The sequence below is a fragment of the Mastigoproctus giganteus genome, chromosome 5 (genome assembly GCF_048544385.1).
Source record: "Mastigoproctus giganteus isolate SK-2022 chromosome 5, ASM4854438v1, whole genome shotgun sequence".
NCBI classification, from domain to species: Eukaryota; Metazoa; Arthropoda; class Arachnida; order Uropygi; family Thelyphonidae; genus Mastigoproctus; species Mastigoproctus giganteus.
Window position 1 is genome coordinate 88407914 of NC_143579.1, and position 14174 is coordinate 88422087.

At 34.8% G+C, this 14174-nt stretch overlaps 1 protein-coding gene across 4 annotated transcripts in view; it reads left to right on the plus strand.

Moving 5' to 3' along the window:
• The window catches only part of tho2 (THO complex subunit 2-like protein), a 1047711-nt gene that overhangs the window by 263930 nt on the left and 769607 nt on the right, over nt 1-14174 (plus strand). For all 4 annotated transcript variants that reach the window (XM_090374101.1, XM_090374103.1, XM_090374104.1 and 1 more), the window contains exon 15: nt 10885-10969. In XM_090374101.1, the coding sequence (XP_090230227.1) occupies nt 10885-10969 (85 nt within the window). The remainder of the gene's footprint in view (nt 1-10884; nt 10970-14174) is intronic.

The window sequence follows — 14174 nt, forward strand, 5'->3', positions numbered from 1 at the left end:
CCCCACTGAGCGCTCTTTTGACTGGGCAGATGATTTTAGCCATGGCCATGTTTTTTATGGCGGAATATGTTCACGGCGCTATAAAATTCACATTTTTTTAGGTTTCGTTTTATATTAAATCAGCGACCGCCAATAGTGGGGGTTTACTGTATTTCTCATTGAAATACCAAGAAGATTCGTGTTTTCTTTTTTTAAGTAACCTTGATCAATATCAAAATAATGTGCTCGTATAAGTATTTCTCTGATTTGTGTTAACTTCTTGCTTTCAGTTAGCTGATAGCAAGGAGTTTTCCGTGCTTATAAATTTCCCTACTTCATGTATTCTGTGTTGTACAGTGTCATTACTAATACGATGATCTCTGAAAGGTTAATTTTCTGGTTCAATGACTAGCACCAAACACTAAAATTTGACATCTGAAAATGGTTTTTGATTCTGTCCACAAAACATGCCTTCAGAGTTGCCAAACAGAATTTTTCTGACCTTGAAATAAAGGTACCTGTCACCTTATGTTGCAAAGACAACTTGATCTTAAACTTGTTTAGAGTTTATTGCGAAGAATTGGATTACCATACAAATTTTGTACTATACCTCAATGCATTTTATAATGGTGTTTCATAGCATAAGATTTTATTAGGTTGTTTACAACTCTGCAAATTGCACAAATAGCAGCATGTCTAAAGAATTTTGTTGTTTGTCCATTAAATATTTTTATTCTCACTCAATATTAAACACCCTTTTTCTTTCAGGGAAGTTTTGCAAGCCTTTTCTGTAAGTTTTTTCTGTAAATGCTTTTGCTTGTACTGACATCCTGGTTCATTTCCAATTTCTCTTATTTTTTTAAATTATTTTTTATTAAAAAATTTTCTTATACCCTTTGTACCTATAGATGAAGTTTTAAAAAACTCATTTAAAAAATTTTTTTTGCTAATCATTTTAATAATATAGTGGGTTCCGGTTATTCAGGCCACCAGTTAATCGGGGCAGCCATTTATTTGGGGCAAATCTTAAAAAAACAGAAACCAATCAAGAAAATAGCCAGCGTTTACTTCGCTTAATTGGGACAGCATGCCATTTAATTGGGGCAGGAGACCGCAGCACTGGAGATTATCCTATGATTGTCTCCGACCGTACCACGTGGTTCAGTCGAAATTCTGGAGGTCACAATCATAAAACAATAAAAACAATTAGCAGTCACCTGTTTATTGGGCTTTTCTGTTAGTGAAATCTATCATAAACGGACAGTAAACTCGATCTTACTGAATTTGCGATAATACTGACAGCTGAAATTCTGTGGGTTATTATGGTGAAATGTGTTTACACTTCCATGAAATCTTAAATCATATAAAAAATTAATTTTCATAATCTTCTCTTCATTCCTATTTTTAAAGATTCGTAACTTGTTACTCCATTCTCACTTGCACATATCGTGTTACTTGCATTTTGTGTGCGCCGTGTTCTTTGTTATTGATTGCTTATCTTTTTCTGTTTTAAATTTTAATCCCCACCCACAAATGTCAGTGAACAGAAATGTTAACTAGTTCATATGTACATATTACAGTACGTATTAATTATTCCGATTTTCACGTATCATTTAATTTTTTAATTGGTAAGGTAATAAAGGATAAATTTGTGCTTAGCCTGTGGATATTCCTCCTATTTTTGCTAATTAGAATCGCTGTTTAATAGAATTAAAATTCAATTCACAAATGTGATCACAATGATCGGTGCTTACTGCACATCGTATAGTGAATGGTACTTTACTATGGTGCGTTTGTCGTAACATGATTTGATTGTACAGCGAACCAATTGTAAAGTGGGGGGGGGGTCCATTGTATTTTCAACTATTTACGTGAAATTTCGGATAATTGGGGCAGCCTCTTAATCGGGCCAAAATGCACTAGTCCCGATGTGTCCCAAATAACCGGAATGGACTGTATCTTTTGAAATTAAAAAGTACATATTTTTTTTATGAACCAAAATTTAAGTGAGAATTTACTTTGCTTGTAAGCCGAATAATTTATGATTAAGTAGAACCAAAGGATAGAATAAGAGTCTGCAAAATGTAAAATTATCGAAATAAAATTTATATAGATGATAATTTAAAATTTTAAAATGCACATTGTAAAAACATATATTAGATCAAAAATGGTTTTATAGTGTAGAAAATTGTTTCATATATAGGAGTCATTCCACATTAATTCAATAGAGATTTTGTGATGTTGTGTTGGATTTCGTTTAAACTTACAGAGTTGTTATTTATATAACCCTAAATCACTCTGTTTGAAATGGTTTTGAGGAAAAACATTTCTATGCGATTAATGCATTTTTAAAATATTGCTAAAAATTTATAATGGCAAGTAAAATTAGGTTTAACCTTCTTGAGAAGCTATTAAATGCTTCGATAATTTTAAAGTAATGGATATGAAAAATAAAAAGGATGAATTTCTAACATATTTCAATCAGAGTATTAATTTTGTATTTGATGTTGAAAAAAGATTGTGTTGGTGGCCCCCATTTAAATGGGTCTTGCGGCTGGACTTGAGAACAACTGATCTAGACAAGAGTGCAGTTATACTTCAGTCACAGCATGGGTTTGTTAAGGAGAAATCTTGCTTGACCAATTTTATTGGATACTATGATGCAGTCACAAAGGAACTGGATACACAAAATGATTTTGATATTGTATATTTGGATTTCAGGACTTTCTTTTCAGTACTGCTGCATGTAAGAGGTTAAAAAGGTAAACTGCAGCCATTATCAACCCACTGCAGGATGGAAGCCTCCTCAACAATTCATATTTAGGGAAATGGACCATAATCTTCCATGCTGGTTAAGTGCGGGTTGGCAAATCGACCTTATTTAGCAGTCAGGGGCCTGAAGCCCGGTCTACTCAAACAGCATGTGGTACTGCACTCCCCCTCCTGACCGGCAGGCCTTTGCACATAAGAGACTACTCTACAAATTGGGGCAGTGTGGCATTAAGGTAAAGATACTGTTACTGATTGAGCAAAAGAAACAAGCATAAGGCAGTTACAGGCAATCATATGATTCTGATTTCTGTTAGCATTTTAAAAGAATATGTAATGAAGCCACTGATGGGGATAAGACACTCAAAAACTGATTGTGAGAAAGCATTAGCGAAGAGAAGGCAGTTAGGAGGAATTCTCATAAATGCGAGGGTATCCAATATTTCCCTGAATTGATTGCAGTGGAAGATTAAATATCAAGTTTGATTCCAGATGATGCATAAGTAACAGGGAGAATCCTTCTCTTTTTTATTTAACTGGTTTTGATGCCACCTGTATTTTCAATCTGTTCTGAACTCAGCTGTGAAAAATCTGAGTTGTATATTATAAATATATTTTAATTTTTGAAAATTAACACTTCCTTTTAGACCTGTCAGAGAGTGAATCAATTTATAAACTGCACCCTTCAATGAATGCTTTGGTTAGATGCAAGTCCAGGAGCACTTGATGCATAATACATGATACATACACTTCTGCAGTTTGATTCCAGATGATGCATAAGTGTACCAAAACAAGGGAGAGTTTCTGATTGGAGGAAAGTGCATGGCAGTAAAGAGTGTGCTACCTCATGACATATCAATCAGTACAGGCATATAATTAGGTTTAACTTAAATTATTCATGAATCATTCATGAAAATTTTCTAATTCTGCAATTATTACACAACAAACATTTATGGAATTTTCTGCAGAGAATTCAAAGAAATCATTTGCAAAAACAGCCATTAGGAGTATCATCTGTGTGGACAGAGTAATTTATCAGATCAGTTGCATAAGGTTGTTTTGACTGTTTTAGGGATCAGTTGCATAGGGTTGTTTCGACCCTTTGCGACCATTTCCCAGTTAAAATCAAAAGCAAGATCTAATCTGGGGAATAAGTGATAGAAAGTTCTCAGCCGAGCGATTTTATAAAAACTACTGAGATTAAAAGAGTAAAAGACTCAAGGCAGTGACGGTATATATTCATTTGTAGTTAAAAATGCTAAATATTAGTGTATCAAACTATTGAGAATGTTAATAAGAGCATCATTGAACTGTGGAAAGATTCCCCTGGACTGGAGACGTGCTAACATCTCCCCAATCCGCAAATGTGGTTCAAAAGAGAAACTAGGTAATAACAATGGGCCAGCGAGTTTGACTTCTGTTGTGGGGAAGATCATGGAGTCTGTTAACCACGATTTCATTCAAAATTATCTGGACAATAATGATATGTGGTATAGATCTCAGCATGGATTCATTAAGGTGAAGTCATACCTGACCAATCTGGTAAATTGACATGATGTAATCATTAAACAATTGGATGTAGGGAAAAAATGTTGACATTATATAGTTACACTTCACTAAAGCTTTTAATACAGTTTCTCATGTAAGGCTGCTATTATAAACTGGAAGAAATTGGAGTTATTGGTAGGAGTCTATGCTGCATTGCAGGCTGGCTAAAACATCAGAGACAGTGGGTTGTCATAAATGGTCAGCCTTTAGTGTGGACCGAAGTAACGGGCAGTCTATTAGGGTTGAGTTTCGGATAATTGGGGCAGCCTCTTAATCGGGCCAAAATGCACTATTTATTAAACTCAGAAACACCTATTTCTGAGTTTAATAAATAGTTTTGATGAGTGTCCAAGATAAGCTGTCAAAGTTTGCTGATGATTTGAAAGTGGAATGGTTGGTAACAATCTGTGCCAGGCCATGTTGCTTTAAAAAGACTTGGATCAGTTGCATATATGGCCTGAAAATTAGCAGCTAATGTTTAACTAAATATAAGTTTATGGATTTGAGGAACAAAAATTCTGTAGTCTTGTATAAGTTATGGGGAGATAAACTAAAAGTGATCCAAGTAATGAAAAAGACAGGTTTTTTGATCATTGTGACAATTTTTGATGAAGTATAAATGGGCAGGAACATGGTGTGCTGTCCATGATTTCTGCTGTCTTTACTAGTAGGTAGAAGGATGTCATTAACCCTCTTTACAAGGAAGCAATGGTTGGACTGCACTAGAAATACAGGGAGGACCTGTATTTTATCTTTATTTTATCAACATTGTCCACACCTTTTACGACAGGGTTAGGTTCCAGCAAAATGGGGTTGTAAAATAAGAAGTCTTAAAACAAGACCAAATTATAATGTAATTGAATGAGATAGGTTCCAAAATTTTCACATGTACTAATATTTCTGTTCTTTATAAATAATTAAATATTTTAAACATTTAATGCACAAACTTTATTTATACTTATACTTAAAACAATTAATAAGAGGGTTCCTTTCCCTTCTTTGTCAAGAATTGTAGTAATGATGTCTGGCGTGACTTCCTACTTCTTTCTTCCAAGATATTATAGTAGGGTTTCAACATCGTGTTGACATCTTGGATGCCATGGCTACGTTCCCAGTCAGGATCATTATCACAAAGTTCATCAAATGCAATATGAATTTTGGAAAAGCATTCTGAATATGTTTTGTTTTTAATGTTCTGATTGGCTCCAACTCTTCCACTCCATCTGGAACATCAGCCTCGTGTTATTGAAGTTGCACAGTCAGTTCCTCTAATCCCTCCCCTTGAAAATGGCTCGCCATGATTCTCCAGCAACTGGTCAACATCATCTGGATCAACATTGTCAATGCCAACAGCTTTAGCCACTTCCAAAACTGGCTCAATCCATAAAAAATCGGCCCACAGTATACACCAGTCGGCATTCATGCAGGACTATGACACTTCCTCCCAAACAGAATCAATGTTTGCGATGGCATTCAGGATGTTAAGACTTCCAGTAGTCCCTCACAGTTATATCCGACTGCACAGCCTCAACAATCCCTTTGAAAGTCTTACGCAAATAATATGCCTTAAAGTTTGCAATTACACCCTGATCCATTGGTTGCAAAATTGAAGTTGTGTTGGGAGGCAAATACACAACCTCAACTTTCCAATGGTCATTTTGGATTTCTTGTAGGTTGGCTGGTTGTCATGGGGCATTGTCCAGCACCAACATGACTTTGGGAGGCAAGCCATTTGCTGCACAAAACTGAACAACCTCTGGACAAAAGTACAGGGTGTACCATTTTCTAAAAATTGTCTGGTCTGAGTCACCCACACCTTTTTGTTAGAGCGGCAAAACACAGGAAGTCATGGCTTCACCATGCCCTTCGTTACACGAGGCATCTCTGAATGGTACACCAACATCAGTTTGAGTTTAAATGTTGCCGATGCATTGCCACCCAGAAGCAATGTCAACCAATCTTTTGCAACCTTGAAACCAGGGGAAGACCTCTCCTCACAGGCAGTATGTCCTACCTTACAATTTATTCCAATAAAGCCTCGTTTCATCCACATTAAAAACTAAATCAGGGTGGTAGTTGCCTTCGACTATTAAGTGTTTAAATTCTGAAGGATACTCTTCCGCCACTGGAACGGCAACACTAGTAGCCTTCACCAGACATTTTCACATTGTGAATTTTAGAACGGTTTTTAAACCGAGGATACCACCCTTTGCTGCCATAAATTTTTAGGTGCTACCAGACTCCTTACATATTTCGTCAAATAACGACTTCACCTTGTACAGAATTACCGCCTGTGTAACAGGAGTGTTATTTTGGTTCATATCATCAACCCACAACACTAACAATTTCTCCATTTTTCCATTGTCTCACTGCGTGAATAAGTTGTTCTGAAGGATGACACATTGTTATCCCTGTGTGTGTGTGTGTGTGTGTGTGTGTGTGTGTGTGTGTGTGTGTGTGTGTGTGTGTGTGTGTGTGTGTGTGTGCGCGCGCGCTTTATTTTATCAACATTGTTCATAATCGGTAATACAGTAGAAGGCATCAGTCAGATATGTGTAAGGCATTGGCCTTGCACACATCCGACCAACGTATACCAGACTCCATGTGACGAATCACATCTATTTTCTCCTTAATTGTTAGTGTCTTATGCTCTTTTTTTCTCCCCCCCCCCCAGCACAGACACTGCTCTATGCTTAGAGCTCATGGTTACGCAAAAATTATTGTTATTATTATTATTGAGAAATAGCACTATAATAACACTCTGTAACCCATTAACAATTGAGGGAAAATTCACAACAAAACCAACATGGCACACTGAACACAAACAACTCTTGACGTCTCTATCATTCCACTCACAGTTCACCATGAAAAACAAAAGAAATGCCTAGTGCGCGTTTGGACTCACAGGAGTTTCTGCGATGTGTTACTGAGTTGCAATTTTTTTGCTTTTTTCAATATTTTTAGGTAATATTTTTAAACAGTTGTTAATGTGAAAAGTCGTAAAATGACCATTGTAAAATGGGACCTACTTGTATTGTAGTCAGCTTTGAAGACTGAACCTAAAAAAAGACAGAGCATCTGGAGAGGTTTCAGAGAAGGGTGACCATATTGGTGATGAGTGTAAAAGTGATACACACGAGGTGGCGCACTATGTCCATAGTTGCCGATGCACCTAATAACTCCCTAAACAAATAAACAAATGATGCACACATGAAGAACAGCTTAGAATGTGTTGACTTCAAAATATGATAACCAGATATCTAAGGGGTGATCTGAAGCCTATGAGCCATTGAAGCAATTGAGTAAAACGAATGAAGAACCAGGGGGCGTGAATATAAAATCTCAGAATAGCAGAATTTTGGATCGTGTGAAGTTCAGTTCACTTATAGGATGCACGATGTCAAAATTTGAAATACGTTGCCTTCCAGCATGGTGGAGGTAGTGAATCTGAGAATAAATCTGATCAAACAGATGAATATTCTGGTTTTTTTTTTTTAATATTATTATTGTTGAATTTATATTATTTCTCCCTGATGGAGTTGCCACCCCATGATGGGTACTGGTACCATGTGCATAGTGTGGTTGATATGTATGGTGTTACTGTTGGTCAAGGAACCCTCTGACTATCGTACAGGTGTTCAGGATTGCAACTTACTGGAGTTCTCTGGGAGACTTATTGATGCTTGGCTGTTAAGTAGAATGTTTGGCACCATACTGGTAGTTGATATGATGATTGGAATGGTTGTTACTTGCATATTTCACATCTCTTGCTCAGATTAAGAACCTGAGGGGGCACAGATTCAAATTGAGGAAAGACAGTTGTAGAATAGATGTGTGGAAATTTGTCTTTAGATAGTGGGTAATTGATTGGTGGAACAGACTTCCATCTTTTGTTGTGGAAGTTGATAGCCTAAATAAATTTAAGGCTGAGCTGGACAGGCATTCGGAATGAATGGGAGGGGTGAAACGGGAAGGGTTTTTTTTTTTTTTTTTTTGGCTGTGCTGCATAAGCTTGCTTTCTTACATCGTATGTCTCTTCTCATGCTGATCTCTCTGATCTTAGGTCTTTGTACTTTTTTCCCTCATGGGTTTTCTAGAGGTTGCCAGCATTGGGCACTGCTATGTCAGTCAGATAGTTAGCCTTTTCCTTCTTGTCTACAAGAGTTATGTCTCATCTGTTTTGCAGAATTGTCTTTTCCATTATTATGGTGTGGTCCCAGTTCAGCTTGTGGTTTGGGGTCTGTAGTACAGCTTGAGGTTCGTATTTGCATTATGGCACACTTTCTTTGATCAACTGGTATTTCCCTGTTATCTTCTGATGTATTATCCTGGCTACCTAGTTGCATCTACAAATGTTCGCAATGTGGGTGAATTGGATCTTTTCTGAGGGCAGGTAATATCATCGGCATATGTCATATGACACTCCAGGCTCCTTAGCGATATTTTCTCTAGTTTGTGGTGTTGATTAACTGCTCTTGGATGATGAGCATGAATACTTAAGTCTCTGGGAAGAGCGTCCCGCTCATGAGCCATGCATTGGAAGCCATTTTATCTTTTATTTTTTTAGCTTGATTTGTTCCTTGTTTGTTCAGTAGGGTATGCAGCTTGTCTCTCCTTCCTTATGACTTGGTTTGTTGTTGTTTGTTATTTGGTTTTTAGGAGCATTAACAACTAAGGCCATATTTCTCTGGGGATATGCGGTGGCATTCCCTGATCTTTCCGCATCCTCCATATTTGGTGGTCATGGGCTTGAACCCTCGTCTAATCAGGAAGTGTGTGCTACGCATTGCTGCTCCTGCCCACCTGACTACAGAAGTGCCCATGACTTGGTAGAGTGCTGCTGTGTTTTTCTGGAAATAATCCTTCAGGTTACCTATTGCTGTGTTCTGTTGCTCAATGAGGACTACCATATCTCTTTCCATGCTGATGTCATTCTCTCTCTCCACGGCTTACTTCTGGTAGTGTTGGCAGCTCTTGGTCATCATTGTCCTTGTCTTTCTCATGATATCCTCCAGCTCGGTGCTCGACCAATTTATGATCCCAAAGGAATATGTAGCACTGAGACTGCATTGGTGTTTATGGCTTTAACTCTGTTATCTCCTTTCAGCTTTGCTTTGGATAGTCTCCGAGTCTCATGATATTTTTCGGTCAGGTAGGCCTTGATCTCCTTGTGTTCTATCTGCTGAGCCTGCATCATCTCCATGCGATATGTGGGTATTTCATTTGTCTAGATGAAATTCCGCCCTGAAATCATTGCTGAATTCTACAGTGATCTGGAATAGTTGCTGGAGTTGCTTCCCTGTTGCCTTGTAGAACTTGATGTTGTTATAAACATCAGATGGGAGAGGGTGTACAGTGTGTTTTCTTTCCTCTTTAAGGTTATATCCATTGTTGAGTACGAGACAGAACCACAGGGATCGGGGCATCTCTCTGAAAGATTCTTCTTGTGTTGGAGATTGGTCTGGTTGTGATGTTCTTAGCCTTGATGGTGGTACTCTATTTCACCATGGTTGCTTCTAGGAAGTTTGACTCTGTTGGTCATCTGTGTCTCTATTAGCCAGACATGCGACACAGAGTTGAAGGCCTTGAGGTAATTGATGTAAGCCACTTACAGGTTTCAGCACTTCTTGTAGGCTTAATAATAATAATTATTATTATTATATTTTTTACCGATACAGGAAAAGTTTGTTTTCTTTCATAATTCATTCTTGCTGTGACTAATCAAATATGTACTGATAAAAAATAAATTTAAAAATAATGACAGTTTATTGCTTTTTTTTTATAGAACTTGGAGTAATGAAAATTTATTGGTTTTATGGAACCTATTCCTGATATTTTATATGAAAATGTGCATGCACATAGTAGAAATGCAGTAGAAATTTTTGTGTGGTTTTTTCACCCCCTATAATGTATTTCACACGTTATAGCATTATGAGCTGTATGTCATGGTGAAAGCTTTTTATTTCCCATGATTCCAACCTAGGCTTATTGTTTCAGAATGATAACCATTTTAAAACTAAATAAATTTTTTTTTATAATTTTTTTTTTTTTAATTTTTTAATATTATTGTTTCAGAATGATAACCATTTTAAAACTAAATAAATTTTTTTTATAATTTATTTTTTCAATTTTGAACATTACTAAAAATTTATAAATAAATGTACTTTTAATTTCAACATGCAGTACGAGCTGTATGTCATGGTGAAGGTTTTTTTATTTCCCATGATTCTAACCCAGGCTTATTGTTTCAGAATGATAACCATTTTAAAACTAAACAATTTTTTTTTTTTTATGATTTATTTTTTCAATTTTGAACATTACTAAAAAAATTTATAAATAAATGTACTTTTATTTTCACCGGTGCGCGATATAAGAGTTTTGTGAATTTTGATTTGGATTTATAATTTTCTTTGAACTTTGTTTATGTTCAGAGAAAATCAATCATTTTGATTGATTATTGTATGGAATTTATTTTCAATTTTATCAGTTTATATATATTAAAGCTTTACTTCTTCCTGTATTTACAAAAAAATTTATTTATATATGTATACATTCATTTCATATTTTTGCACTTACAATTTGTTTTAGACGTCTTAGTAAAGAAAATGTGAAACCTTCAGGACGACAAATAGGAAAATTGAGCCATAGCAATCCTGGGTTTCTCTTTGATTATGTAAGTGCATCTCTCTCTCTCTCTCTCTCTCTCTCTCTCTCTATATATATATATATATATATATAAAATAGGAGCAATTTATATATATTTTATATAATGTAATATAATATAATGCAATATAATCCAGATCAGATTAATGCCATCTATATTAGATTGTACATTACATCTGTCGTAATATATTCTATTATAGCCTTAGTAAAATAGGTACATGCTGTTTAATCGGATATTATGTTAGTTATATTGGTAGAAGCCGAAAATGTAAAAAACCGAATCTCTTCATGTATAAATATACGAACATATGTAATTTAACATGCTGACCACAATATACCTGTAGATCAAATTACCCGGTAACTCTGTAATAGCCAATACCGGCCTCCGTGGCCAAACCTAGTAAAGAATACTAATTAGGAATACAATGTAATTATAAAATAAAATAATACCAATTGTTAATTATAGGTAATAGGATACATTGAAAGGGACTTTATTGAGGGCTAACCCTCTCAATATATCCCCCTCAAAATTACCTGAGCTATCTGTTTCTGTTATCATCTGCCTGTTTAACATGGTCAAATATATAATATTAAAAAAGTTTAGTGGTTAAGTAGTTAGGTAGTAATTTAGTAGTTAACAGGCAAGATGACATTTAGCCCGACAGACAGCTATAACACATATATATAGAAAACTTGAAGAAGCAAATTATCTAGAAAGAAGAGAAAAAGAGAACAAATATTATTTAATTTAATTTATATGTCAGAACTGCGAGGGCACCGGCATCAACTAACATCAGAGATATAGTAACGTGCACTACCACACAGTCTTTCTATTATTTCTTTTCTTTGAGGTAAGATGTTTGCTATCTCCTAATCATTATCTGTTTGATGTTTTAAACAGATTTATTAAATATATTGGGCCTTTATAGCACTATTTATAGTTTGTAGGAATTAGCCATTCCCCTGTTCACTATTTTTCTATGTTATGCCATATATTATCCTATATTTCAGTATCATCCGTATGATATACCAGGATCCCTTACTATAAGGGACAGGAAGTTACACTCCTGGTATTATCCTACGTACATTTACATTAGCGCTTTTTCTTTACTTTTTACTATTGACTATTTTTCTTACCTCATGAACTATTAGAGCAATTCGAGGGGATTGAGGTACTATTACTAGACTTAAACAAACCTTACTTCCGTTCTCCTTATTTTAGCGATAGCTTCTTTTGTACCAATTTATATGAAAATTATAGATGGATATTTGTTCTCTTTTTCTCTTCTTTCTAGATAATTTCATATATTTTATTTGATTTATCACATTAAACATTTAATGTTATAAATGCCCCTCATATTTGAATTTTTCTAAACCATTTTTCTAGTGATTATTTTCTTCTGCTCAAGGTCTATTTTAATACTAAAGAAAACTAGTTTTGTTTTTTTCCTAATATTAGTTCTTAGTTGGTGAGTTGATAGAGATTTTTCTATCTTAAATTCCAAATTTTACATATTTTTCTTAGTATTAACTACCTCTTCCGAGTTGTCTGGGAACGGGAAGGATCTCATTTCCTTTTAACTCGGTGAGGTGAGCAGGGAACTAGGTTAGTTGGAGTCCTCTACAGTCTGTAAAGCCACTAGGTCTTCTGCCATACACATGAATAAGTATTTGACAATTTGAATTTGTGTACTACTTCAATTAAATCTACAATCTAGTCCATTAAATTAAATGTCTTTCATAAGATCGTTTTTTTCTTTCTGTGAGTCATCAAGACTCATTATTGTTTTCTTTGCTAACATACTGGATTGATCATAAATATAAAATAAAAATAAAAAATTCTACTAATGTACAGTAAAAGATAGTAACCAACTTTGTATAGTCTGTGCAAAACTTTTAATAAGTAACAGCAGAGCTCTTCCAAATAAAAAAGAAAGACCCATTATTATTCTCCTTGTTCATAGGTGTAATATATATATATATATATATATATATATATATAACAAAAAAACACCAGTAATGTACAGTAAAAGATTTACAGTATGTACAGAACTCTTAATAAGTAACAGCAGAACACATCAATAATAATAAAAAAAAATAATAAATAAATAAATAAAAAATTAAAATCAACACTTTGTGTTTCTGGAACAATATAACCACCTTTTAATTTTCAACAGTAAATGTTATTTGTAGATAAATAGCCACAATCTGTTCAATATCATTATAAAAGTTTTTGTAACACTAAAGTCTTACCAGTTTTTTTTTTTTTTTTTTTTTGGTCAGAAAGAACTTCAGTATTTGGAAGTCCCCTCCCCCCATTTATGCTGATCTTACTTGATCTTCACTGATGTGCATCTTATTTACATAGTTTTCTTTAATATGAATAGTGTGTGTGCAACAGAAATCAATGGATATTGTGCGCAACACTACTTATAAACTTTTACGTGAACTATCCTAGTAAATACTCTCCTCTTCTGGATTGTGGCTATTAATTTCTTCATAAAGACCAATGGACTTGAAATGGTAGGATAGGGATTCTGCAATGATATAAAAGCCTGCATAAGTGACACATGCTCCTTTTTCACTCTGGAAATCTTTCTGTTCGGATCAGGTAGATAAATAATCAATATCCGTTTATTTGTTCAGTCTATACAGCTTAACATACCCTGGATTACAAAGGCCAGAAGGAGCTACACGTATCTTAACATAATATTGTTATGGAGCTTATATTGTCGTACCTACATATAAAAATACCATACAAACATGCATAATCTACAATACATTTTCAAGAAAATCGTGTTCACAGATTGAGAGAAAGGTAAATTTTACAGCTAAGTGGCAGATAAATATACAAACATTAAATACCAGTGAATACATATTTTTTGAGAATTAATACACAAATGAAAAATGAATTCACAATAAAAAAAAAAAAAAGAGATACTCAAGTGTAAGAATTCTGTGACAGATTTCAGGTTTTTACTTTCTATCCTTTATAAATAAATGATTAATATTGAGAGAGTTAATGAAGACTAGTGCCAATCCTGGATAAAAACTAACCATGGATTTAATCCTTTTGCTCAGTACTAGAGAGGGTTTGACCTGGTATTTTGAGGGGAATATACCAGCTAATTCTGTTCCATATAGACAGTGAGAACCAATGCTAATTATATAGTTTAGTGTAGGAAGATGAAAAATATCTTAAGCTGATAAGATGC